General features: G+C 38.7%; 1 protein-coding gene across 1 annotated transcript in view; it reads left to right on the forward strand.

The window, feature by feature from the left end:
- Nucleotides 1-8402, forward strand: part of LOC146798034 (sprouty-related, EVH1 domain-containing protein 2-like) — a 220196-nt gene extending 211794 nt beyond the window's left edge. Inside the window, exon 7 of the mRNA XM_085625268.1 lies at nucleotides 1785-8402. Coding sequence (XP_085481394.1) covers nucleotides 1785-1795 — 11 coding nt within the window. The 3' untranslated portion in view covers nucleotides 1796-8402. The remainder of the gene's footprint in view (nucleotides 1-1784) is intronic.
- The last annotated feature ends 4880 nt before the right edge of the window (nucleotides 8403-13282 follow it).

A 13282-nucleotide genomic window follows, 5' to 3' on the forward strand; every position in this document is an offset into this window, starting at 1 on the left:
TGTTGCCAGCACATGCACGGAATAGCATGAATACAATAAGTATTGCTTACCTTCTGGGTTCCAACAACTATATTTCATGAACCGAACCATAGCTAATCATTATAACTTATGTATTAGGGTTGGCTTGAGACGGTCCAGAAATGATTTAATACAGAGCAGTACACGAGACTATGATTACTCACACTTATCTTTCGAGCACACAGTATCCTTGAGTCTTAGACCTAGGTGATGGTATCTAGTGTACTAAGGTACTCCTCCCTAAAACTATGTAACATTTACAATTGTAGCCCTGAGGAAGTCTGCTGAAACACTGTCAGCTTAGACGAAACATGTGTTGGTGAGGGTGAAGTTGAAAAGCAGATGTGGAAATAAAGAACAAACTGTTGATATCACAAACTCAACCTCGATTCTTTGAGTGCTCGGAGACTATTTTTTGCCTTTCGAACTATATTTTAGGGTTTTTCTGAAAATATACAATAGTGCTACTAGCTAATGAATGCAAGCTGCCACAGGAGCTGCTCAAAAATGCCATAGCTATGCTCAATCTGCCAGCCTGTGTCAGTGGTCTATGCATGGGTCGGCAGGGTCGTTGTCAGAGATCAGGATACAAGGACTGCTTTTTGAGATGCTAGAAGTGGTGCAGGTAACTTAATACCCCAAGTTACTAAACTTACAGGCTGAGGCCTTAATGAGTAGAATTAGGCATCATATTACAGATCCTAATAATATTCCCAAGTACAGAGAGTACACACTGATGTCTCATTATCACTATTGCCTCCCCAGAGTGTAACTCAAACCTTCGCATACAATTATCCACACTAACACAGGGTTAATACATCGCATAGTGTCATGCTAATTTCAATTGAACACTGCAACTGTAGGGAAAGGCAAATTCTCCCTTTCTCTCCCCTGGTCCTTTTCCATTTTCTCATCATCTTTGTTCAAGATGTAGGTTGTAACATGAAATGAAATGGGGAAAAACAGGGGCTTTTGAGAGATTTTGCATACCAAGGTAGCAGGACCACAGCTTTAACTCTTCCCTCCTGTCCAGTCATTAAATACTGAAGGCCAGAACAGCCCATGGTTTCACTCCGTCTCACTGGCAGCCGCAGGGCCGTAGCAGGTGCAGTGGCACCGGGGTCTAGATCCCGAGGGCCCAGGGATCCTTGATAACTGCTGTATTTTACTACAATAGCCTTGAAATAAGCCCTTTTCCTTGCACCAGGGCCCATGGCAGCCATGCAAAGATATGTTTAAGGATAATATACTGGGAAAAGTAAGGGAAATGTAGATAAGATATCTCAGGGGATGCTGAGGGATAATAGTAAGTAAATTTACATACAAAATACAAACTTCTCTAAACATCCCTCTGTGCGTAGTCAGTTCACGGTTTCATCCCTTAATCCAAGCCAAAATGCTTCACAATCCTGCATTATTATTTCTTTTTTCATAGACTCCTATTCTTCCATTGCACTGCTTTCAGTCTACAGAGGATGTCAGTTCAGAGGTCTCCTTTATTGGAAAGATGTTCTTAGTTTGTCAGATATATAGTAGTTTTATTTTAACATGTGTATGCAGAATATTTAATTGACCAATCTGTGCCTCTGCTGAACGCCATCATAGAATCCTCTTGAACATGATTGTAAAATAAAGCCCTCTCATCTTTGCGTCATCAGCACCATAACTACCACTTCATCCTCCAAGCATCTCACCCATCCCGCCCTCTTCGTGCCCTTGATTTGCCATGTCTGCTTACACCCACCTTTCTTTCTTTTCTGTTTCAGGGCAAGTGTAAAAAACACCCGTAGATCCTTACGTTCGGAAATAACTCCAATTCTGGGTACGCAAAAAACACAAATACTAAAACGTTTTAAAACACCAATAATAGTACTTCGGCCACACCCAGCACCTATAAAATCAACATCCTCTTGGGACCCGAACACAGCCACCAGCTTAGCTTTCTCCTATCTTCTTTTGTGCACATACTAAAGCCCTGAGGTCTGTACGTTTTGTTTTATTATTTTCTACAAATGACTTTTTTTAAAATTCTTCTGTTTTGGACAGACCACAAAACAAATATGGACACCCAGCAGCAACTATGCTAGAATGCAATGAGGGAGCAGCTGGGATTTGTGAAGTCAGCACAGACGCCCACGCCTTTCTCTTTGCTTGCTTTGGTTCTGTGGCAGCAAACGGTTGAGGGCAAGAAGGTGGTAAAAGCTTTCAGATGAACAGTTTTACTTTCCTCTGGACACATCTACCCCAATGGTCAGAGAAGCATCTCGTGCCTTCTTGTTCAATGAACGGCTTCTGTGAATCTAGAAAAAAATGAGAATCCCTAATTCAAGGGGACTTCTTACATATGTGTCAAAATGGATTAACATTTCTGCTCACCTTCCTGCAGTATGTTTCAGGAATAAGGTTTTCGATTGAAATTTATAAAATCACCCAGCTAACCTCTCCTCCTGGAAAGCAAAATATACTGCCTACAAGACATGACATAGTAATTTGCTCCGCTGTCCTTCCTTCAAACTTCAGAAATAAACATCGCCATTACAGGTGAACCAATGAGTTCTGGTTTGGGATTTCTTTTCTCAGAAGCTTAAAGTATTATTTTCAGGATTGTGAAACGTTTCACAAGCATTTGTAGTGAGTGGGAACTCTTTCCGGAGAGATCATTTCTAGGATTGGTTTAGTAATGATGTCTAACTTCATCTTAACATGACATCAATACCCGAAAGAGAGACACACTGTTGACTATGGCTTAATTCCCCTGAAAAAGCAAAGTGTGCTCTCAACTGATGGCATTTCATTGTATTTCTAATGGAGCGAAATTGGCACAATTAAAACCGTACATCACAAAGTGATGATTAAACTGAGCTTGGATTGGTAGGATAGTTATTTGAATATTTACAAGACAAAGACCATATTTAATAGAAATAAAAGATTAAACAGACGTGAATATTAATCACAGAAAAAATGTGCAAGAGCTTTTTAAAGGTGCTCTACAACTTACAAATGCATCATATGTGCAAATGTAGGTGTTGCCTGCTCTTCCTTCTGAATTCCTCGAAAATCTTGCTTTTTTAATTTTGGATTACCTGCATACCAGTACCAGTCTGTGGGCTTATAGTTCAATAGCATTTTCTCATAATGGGAAGTAGGGGGGGACACAGCATTTATTGAATATTATTCAGAATGTCACTGTGCTTGCTATTTCAAAGCTTGCTTGGCATTCATAAGTGTTTCTAAAAGTCTTAGAATTTCAAAGAGATCAGCCGGGACCAAGTAAAATAAATGTAATGACTAGAAATGTCCAATATTACTTGACACTGAAACTGTGTTTTTCAAAGCTTTCCAGGTATCAATTTAGGCTCAAGTTTCATATTAGCATGAGGGCAGCTAAAGAGTCATTAGACCTTTGGGTTTTTAATTCTAAAGTAAATACTCAAAGGATGCATTCTGTTCACCAGCAACATACCTAGTACAAAATAATGTTATGTCTGAAACATGCTTCTTAATCTCTTTCAAAAGTAATTATGTTTCAATGTGTCTGTAACCTCCTACCCCACACCCCTTCCCGCCTCCCAATGAGGCCATTACATGTCTACTATCTCTTTGTGTTAGATTGGATGCAGAAAAAGCTTTTGATAGGGTGGAGCAGAATTTCATGTGCGTAACAAAGTAGTAGAGACGTTGCGCAATATAAAAAACTATCATAGCACTCTTTATAAACGTGACTCCTTACATTGTCATCAACAACAGGAGGAACCTACCAGTAGTTTTAATACATTGCATTAGAAAGGGGTAGCAATGACTCCCCTGATATTTGTGGTTTTCTAAGAAACAGTAACTCATGCTCTAAGCCTCATGGGATCTAAGATGTTTAAGAGGTAGACAATTTATTATAACATTTGCCCTGTTTAGTAATGCCCTGGTGTAGTTCACCCACGATAATCAGCAAGAATGACCCTTGCGTTTGCTACTTCAACTAGATTGTTACAAATTACCACTATTAAAAACTAACAGCAAACTATACAACAAATGATGCAGACTTATCCGTCTGTTTTAGTCCTTAAGAAGCCTATGTCACACATAGATATAAAGAGATTTAGTCAAGATCAATAAATATTGAGATTTAATTAAGGTCATTTTTTGCAAATTGAATGAGGTCAAAAAAGACTAACAAGAGACAAACTAATAGATATTATTGGCAGCAAGTAAAAGCAATGATGCTTCAAAAATATGTTCTTTTTTAATTTTAAATACAGCAGATAGAATTCCTTGACTTTAATGTATACAGATACAATCACTTTTAAATAGTCTGGCCTGAAGGATCACATGGTAGTCTCCTAAAACTGACAGGTGGGTCTGGACTTTCAAATGGTAATTTTGTGGGCCTCCATCCTGAAAAGACTTCTAATGTTTAGGTTTTGTCACAGGACTTAGGCCTACGTTTTGAAGCTGTAAGTTTGTTGGTCTGCAGTTAACAAGTTGTTTCATTATTTTGAAGTGAACCGAGATGGAATGGAATTGTCTTAAAAGACAGTGAGGCAAGCAGATACAAGCAAGAGGTACACAAAGCATTGAAGGCTTGAGCCTTTACTTCTGACTTAGCTCTTTTTTCACATTGTATGAGAAAGATGAAGGGAAGATTCTGAAAGGAGTGAGCTAATTGGTCTACATTTGCACCAATAAGATAATACACTTGATCTAGGGATGGCTTTTCAGGATATCCACATGGGAAAAATTAGCATATGACGAACATACTAATCAAAATTGATCATGCACTCCATGGTTCATTTGAAAATCCAGCAGAGACCTAGCCCTAGAGGAGTGTAAGTGGGAGAGCAGGACTAGAGAGTATTGATCTTTCGATCTTAAATTTCCAATATCCAAATTCATATTTTGAATTTTAGAGTTGGACGTTACACAAATGATGTAAATGCACTCTTCTGTCTCTTCTAAGAATCATTATTTTCAACGTTTCTGTATCACCTGCTTTACTTCCCAGCTGCGTGTCTCATCTTTGCTGTCAGCTTTTCAAGAATGTATTTTCCAGCTCTGCCACCTCTGCTTTATTGCCATATTACTTCTGTGTGCAGGATCTATGGTGGCAATAAACAATAACAAAGCTGACACTAGCGTTGAAATCCTCCTCTGCATACTCTATTATATTTGTGGGTGTAAAAGTTAGCATTAGCTTGTGGGCCTTCAAAGAAAGTCAAACCTTGCATTAAGAAACTTTGAGTTCAAGTTCTTAATTCACCAGTTCGCACTTTATGCTGTGGATAAATGAGTGCCTCTTCCTATACCTTGCTTGGTCAGCTGTAAAACTGAACTTAGAAGTTGTGCCTCTAAAACATGTCACTGGTGCAAGACACAAATCAGAACCACTGTATGCCAGTATTATTTATTTATTTAATGTTATGGACATTTGTGGTCTATGCTGCTGTTAGTTCTGTGATATCCAATTCATTTTACTATGCAGGAACCTTGCAGTGTCGTCCTCAGGGTAAAATGTCTAGATAAACTAAAAAACAACCCAATTAAACTGCAAAATCCCCCTGACTGAGGTTCAACCCCTTCATCCGGACGTGAACACTAAATCTTTCTGAAAATGATACAAATGTCAAGATTAAGAAAACACAATGCTTTTCTTTGCATTTGCCACCTACACAGATTCATTCCTAGATGAACATATTATGTAAACTTGGTAGTCTCCTTTTCAGTTAATCTTCTCGAAGATATCCTGTAGCATTTCTTGTATTGCGTTGAGTCTTGGCAGGACAGAAGAAGCTGCAATCCACCACTGTCATGATACAGTAGGTAATGTGAAAGGCAATGGATGAAGGGCATTAGCACAGCCTTGTTGGACCAAGTAAAGGAAAGGCATGTTGTAATGAAAGCCAGGTTTGACTTCATTTGTAGAGCCATCAGCATCCCAACCAGAAATATCTGGGGTGCTGCCAGTCAGGGCTAAAGAACAGATTGTGGAATAATAAGACAGCAGGAGTATCTATTGGTGCTAACTGGGGTGCTGTCACAGAGCTGTTGGGATTTCTCTAATACTAGCAAAGGATGTGCTTCAAGTAGAGGGATACTGGCACAGTAATATGTGGCTCTCAAGTGTGCTAACTATAAATCAGGTGCACAAAATGGTGCAGAGTGAAGTGCATTGATGTAAAGAGTTGTGTGCAAATTCTGCAGTAGTGTGATGTGGTTCTGATTAGGACTGAGAGCTGGCAGCAGGGTTGTCTGGGAGGCAATGCGTAGGGACAGCAGGGGAAACTAGGGTTTAAGATGGCGGTGAAAAACAGATGTTTACACTTTATTACTGACAATAAAACGTAATCACTGACTTCTCACTTTACCTTACGCACTGAAGATACTATCAACACTCTTTTACCTCTTCATACGGAGGGTCATGTCCTTCATTTAATCTGTAACTGTGAGAGCCAGGATCCCTGCATCTTATAAGTAAACGAAGGAGAGTAGTCAGGGGCATAAAAACGAGCCATGTGCAGAACCACTTTCCAGTGAGCCTTAATGTTTGCATAAAACATTGAGGCTCCTGGACATAGAATCCCCTGTCCCACAGACCTATTCTTCTGCCGCCATTCAAAAGTGTTCCTCTCTATCTTCTCCAAAGTGTAATAGGAGAGCCAACTCGAGAACACACTTGCTGGAAGTACCACATGACATACTACAGTGCCAGGAAAATACACTGTTTTCAACAGTGAATAAGTGATCATCTGAGAGTCATGAAGGTTCATTGTATCTTCTGATAGGGAATGGCAAAATGAAGGCTAGGTATCGGGCAACTGACCACACAGAATACAGGATCAGCAAGTACTAGAATACAAGGACTGTTGGAGGGGCTGATTTGAAGGGTAGCTTTCTAGTTCCCCAAGTCCCATAAACCACTTTGATACAGAATGCTCACATGCATTCAGTGATCAATCAGTGATTGAATGCTAACTCAATTAAGTGTCATAAACGAAAAGTCAATAATAAAATGCAAGTTCAGTCAGTAGCAAAACTCATCTGCCCAATAATGGGTCCTGTTGCTCACCTAAAACGTCTTTGAGGTTGTATTATGGCCTACACAATACCCCAGCAAAAGTAACCCCTAAGACCACCCTAATATTGCATAGTCATACACTGGCTAACCAAAGAAGTAAAGTTCATTTTGACTATTTACAAAGTGATTAATGGCATCATATTAAAGAAGTCCAGACTGTACCCCCAATACTCAAAAATCATATCCTAACTAGATAAATCCAAGAATGCTGTTTAATGAGAACATTTACTAATGGAATGAAAGTTCTATGAAAGCTCCTTCAAAGCTTTTTGATAATAACCAAATTGGTCAAACAGCAAGTGACAACTAAGAATCAGGGCTGGCATGCTAACAATTTCTAGTCTGATTTATTTCCAAGTTAATATTTAAAAGTAGATATTTTCAGTTCCTAAACATAAAAATACATGGTGTGATTAGTTGTTAAAGGCAAACGTAGCAGAGACTATTACTTTTCAAAATATTTCTCCAGGGAAAATCGCCTTTCCAAACAAGTATTTGATCCACCGCAGTACATTCCATTTTACATAATTCCAAGAAAGATCCAATATGAATAAATAATTAGGAAAGTGAGAAACGATTTGTAAATGAAATCTAATAGCAGATCATTTCAACACGTAACAGTTCTCTGGTCTGCAATTCATAATTTTTTTTAATTAATGTAAAAATACATCTCTAAAACTGACAAGTGACCGCTTCGCTCCCACAATGCACTTTTACGCTTCAGGCTTGAAAGTAAGCAAGACAAAGCAAGCACTACAACACCCAAAAACAAACTGTGGTGGCAGCTAACATTTTTGGAATGGCTCTGATTTTCTTTGATGACCTGGAATTGTTTGGTCCCTTTAAACATTTATGACATTTTTTCAACTTTAAAGTGCAATCTTTTACCTTAATCAGTGATGGGAAATAAACAGATTTTTTATTTTATTCAATACAAGGGTCTTTTGGCCTTTGCACTAAGGATTGGGTAATCCTGGAGTCGTGAAAGGATGTGTATTATCACAGTTCGAGAATGTTTTCTTGCTATTTTATATTAAAACAAAGAAAAACTGAAAAAGGTTATTATTAAATATTTTTTTGTGGTTGCAATCTAATTTTTTTCCTGTTAAGTATTTTATCAGATTTGTATATTTAATATTGTGATTTTTCTGTGTAAATGAGGTGGGACTGAGAGAAGGGGTTCTGTTTAAACATATATGTTGTACATGAAACCTTAAAGAGAAAGTGACTATTTTGTAGCCAAGAGCCCCATCCGTGTTTCAGCGATTGGAGCACGTTGAGACTGAAACCAGTCCATCCAGCGTTGCGAGAAAAGCGATTAAAAAAGAAAAGAAAACAATCATCCTAATGAATGTCTCACTTTACGCAATGTTTATTGTCACTTGGTAAATGCAAATGCTTACGGATTATGGGTGGCATAGCAGCAGTCAAAAATCTGCTTGAAGAGGATATGCTGAAATGTGAACTTGACTAAGCATAAATCATTATGTGACTAAGAACAAATTTGAATATGACTAAGCAAAAATCTGAAAAAATGACAATATGACATATGAATGTGACTGATCTCATACTTGAATATGAAAAAGGACACTTCTGAACCTAAGCTTAAACTGAACATTTCTAAGCATGAACATGTGTTTGCTCAGCTCTGAACATGACTAAGTATAAATGTGAATCTCAATTAGCACAAATCCTAATATGAGAAATGTGTGTCTGATTTAGCACACACCAAAACCTTTGAATGTACCCTTCTAAACCTCATGACCAAAAACCCAGCAAGCACAACCCTGAATTTGATTAAGTTTATTTGAAACTGTAAGTATAAACCAAAACTAAGTAAAGTAGTTAAAATATTATCCCCTGACTGTCCTTTGTTATGGGCAACAGGCATGATTCAAAGACCATAGGTTTTCCTTTACCCCTCTAAGGCCCTCATTATGACCTGACCAAGGGTAATAGGTGCAATTTTTTATTGTACCTGATAAATAGCAATACCATGTTTTTACTGGGTGTGATAAATAGCACCTGTTAGGAGTTGTTCCTCTTGAATGTGAAACAACATGCATATGTTTGGTGCTTACCACAACAAAATCCACATGTCCTGGAATTTACCTTTCATTTTTTACACTATAAATATTAGCAGGTACGACTTCCTGAAATTTACCCAGGGATATGTTTTTTATCGCACCCTGTACTGTGTCCAATAAAAACTGCAAAGCTCATAATTCCAATATGTGTAGTAACAAGCATTAACTTAGATATAAAAAATTATCAACCACCTTGTAACGTGGGTCTTAAAACATTTCTCAGCTAACTACATTTCAATAGAGATTTAAACCCATCTTTTTTTTTTGCCAAAAAGTATTTGTTTTTTCAAAGTTTCAGGACAATATATTTTTTATTTGTACTGTCGAAATTTTTTTAACTAATCCATTGTAAACTTCCTAATCCCAGTTAGTGACACCATCATGGCGCAAGGTTGTAGTAAAGTGTTCATCCTGCTGCAGCTGCCTTAAATATGCCATAGTGATGTCAAGAGTGTGGCACAGCAGCAGTACCAAGGCCAATGGGGTATTATACTTATGTAATAGCTTCACTAATCAAACCATAGTGTTTTTATAGGATTGCTGGTGATGCCCATTGAGGCCTTCAGTGAAGCCTTAATGTGGCAGCTACTCAGTTCAGGCTACAATGATATAACTAGTCTATGGTACATCACTCTCCATGAAGCCCATAACGTTGTCATCATAAACTGACAGTTTCACTACTCAGGAGACATCTTAAATAAGGCCAACAACTATCTCAGGTGTGAAAATATGTAGTGAGCAGTGATTAATTTTTAAAAGAAAGAGTGCCATTGCCCAAAGCGCTGCTCATTTGCCTACCGCTGGTGCAATTAAATGTTGGTGCACCAAGTAGCCTGAATCCACCTCATGCCCATTTAATACACCACCAGACGCACACTGCCACTTAATCGATCTCATGCAGGGTCCTGGTTTATCCTTTTGTGACGGTTTTATAGTGTTTCTCTTTCTCTAGGAAAAAGTCTGATGCCAAAAACTAAATGCCGGTCTCCAAAAATGAATGGCGGTGGCCTCCACCGTCTACCACTGGCTCAAATGAAGCACTGGCAGTGAGTCATTATTGTGTCACACTTTCACTAGCTGGAACACAGTGATATCACTGTTTTTGCTTAGCTTTTCTATTTAATCCACAATGACTCTATGTTCATTCAGTGCAGTGGCGTAATGATAGCCCCCGCAGCCCCCGTGGTGCGAAAGAGTCCCTGAGCTCCAGTGGAACCCTTCCGGCACTGTGCACGTGTGGTGGGCTTGAATGTGACCAGAGCATGTGGGACCCCTCTATGTAACTTGCAGGGGAGGAGGGGCATCAAGTTTCGTTGCACCACTGATTTGGTGGCACCAGCCTTTTTTGGTCACTGCTATATAATGTTACTGGTACAATTACTCTAAAAATAAGGATGGACTCAGGAACGTACACGTGGGTAAGATTGGTGAAAATAACCTAAAACAAATTATTCCCTATTTACCATAAACTTCTTTAAACAATGAAAGATTGTTTAGGAAACTGTGGCATTCTTCAATTCAGAAAAGTACAATCGACATCAGTCCACGGTATGACAAACTAGTGGTGCTAAGCTGGTGATTGCTTGCCCTGGACGTTAAGTCTTTCTTATGCACCAAAACATATCTAAATGACAGATATACGGGTTTCTTCTAAGTAAGGCCATTACGTTGCTTTTTCTCCACTCTCTTTGAACAGGTTCTCATTTATAATCAGATTTTGAGAACATGTTATTGCCAAGCTTTAACTGTAGATTACATGAGAATTATCCCTGCATCATTTGAGATCACTTGGGGTGATGTCACCCAAGGGATACGCCAAAATCTCCAGCCATTGCAGACTTATTGGAATTTATTTTTGACTAATTTAGTTTCTCTAAGATTCACTCATCCACTCGTTGTTTCACTTACTCATTGACTATATCACACATACTCTTTGTTTTTCTCATTAACATCCTGTTCACTTGGTCTTTCCAGGTTCACTCATTTATTAGTTCATGATTCCCTTATTTTCTCCTTGACTTAATTTCTTTTTCCACTCACGAGTTGACTCAATTTCTCTTTAACTCATTCAATTACAATTTTTTTAACTGACTCATTTATTAATTGGACCTTCATCATTAACTCACTCACGGTATCATTGTTTCAGTTTCTTGTTTCCAAGTTTTCTGTTGCCTCATTGATTCACTCTCTCTTTGCAGCAAATATTGGCTCAATTTCTGACTCACTTCATTGATCACACTTTACAAGTGACCCCCTTTCTTACTGTCGCACATTCTTATGACTCACTTGTGAATCATTAACACTATATTGCTAACTTCCTCATTACCACAAATGATCACTGACTCACCTCTTTATGATTAACTCATTTGCTGGATTTTTCTGAACTACTCTTGTGTTGACTCACTTTTTTTTCACTTCCTTATTGACACACTGTTTCCAACTAACTTTCACTTGGATTCCCTCTTTGCCTGTCTCCTTGGATCACTCATTGATCGGCTTGTTCAATGACTTACTACTTTTCTCATTCCCGTACTTTCTTGTTGAAGAACATTCTTATAACTCACTCTTGTTTTTTTTATTGTTGTGATGGAACCAAGGAGAATGGGCAGACTGGACAGAGTAGACTTTCACTCTAAGAAAAACACAGGTTTTTGCAGAAAGTTTACCAGGAATCACAAGAGTATTTTCCAATATTCCCATTGGGGGTTGGCAGACAGACATCTGATGAATATAGCAACAGAAAAAGAGAAAGATTGTGAGTGTGCGGCTGTGCGTGTGAGAGAGAGTTAGGTGGGCATGGCAATTTGACTAGCACCCATGATGACTCTTCAGGAATTGAAGTGGCACAGGACATTTAACTGTGGTCTGCAACTCTGCTGCAAAGTCTTACCCGGTGTTCTGGTAAAATCAAGTATGGTTAATATAATTGTGTTTCAAGAACCAATAACAAAAACCTGTTTCTTACGTATTCGAGGGGGAATCACAGTATGTGGCCTTTCAAGTTGACTATGGTAAGAAAGAAAGGACTGGAGGTGAGCTCGAAACTCCCAGCAACTCTTGGGACAAGGAATTCCACAGGAAAAAAACAGTGCTGTTGTCAACATGGCCAAACTCGTTAATTTCCAGGAATCCTGCTATAAACCGCCCTTCCTCATTAGAAGACACAAATTCAGTCCAAGTATGGTGTATGCTTTTAAGACTGCAAGCTACTATATAAATCCAAAAGGATACATTTATTTGGGCTTCACTTATACAAGTGTGCTCTGCTCTGATCACTCCCAGCTTGTGCTCAAAAGCTAGCCAGTACAGCAGGTTTTAAATTAGAAAACACAATAGGGGTATGCATGCTTAATTAGTGCAACCACAGTCGAATGATGAATGTGCCAAGCATTGTGGGCATATAAGGGATTATTACATGGAGTCAGTCTATATGTTGGCTTAGGTTAGTGAGGCAATGCTATTACAAAGCTTTCACTGTTGTTGCAGTAACAAACATAGATAGGTTTATTGGAAATGTGGTTTAAGAGTTGAGGACGAAAGTTATTTTCCTAAATTCCTCAGGGAAGCCCACTCCCTTATGATGTAATCTACGATTTCTATGTTAACAACGGGAGGGAAGATGACAGCTTCAAATAGTTGTCCTACTCGGATAAAAACATTCACAAGAGGGAAAAAGGAAGAAAATCACTATTAGCCGCAATTCCAGGTATATCTTTCATAGTTGTATGACAGATCCACACATGGTTAAACCACAAGTTCCTTAACAATGAGGTAGGACCAACGGATGTGTCTTAACTAGACATTCCTATTCCATGCAAGTCTTTACAACGACTTGCCTTAGGGAAAGCACTGGACTTTGGAACAGTATACTTAACTATTCCAACCCTAGTCTGCGCAACAGGAGAGAAAGCATTGGACTTTGAAGTCCAACATCACTTTACCTGAGACGTATCGTTGAAATGACTTGCGTGGTAAAGGAATGCGTGGTTAAGGCGAATTTGTTGTTCAGACTGTGTTGCAAACGCAACGCGTGGTTCATCTGTTGTTGTTATTGCTGTTTCCTATCTATCATTCCTCCATAAAGAATGCAGTCCTGGACCAATCAAAACAC

This window comes from Triturus cristatus, chromosome 9, assembly GCF_964204655.1.
Source record: "Triturus cristatus chromosome 9, aTriCri1.1, whole genome shotgun sequence".
In the NCBI taxonomy this organism is placed as follows: Eukaryota; Metazoa; Chordata; class Amphibia; order Caudata; family Salamandridae; genus Triturus; species Triturus cristatus.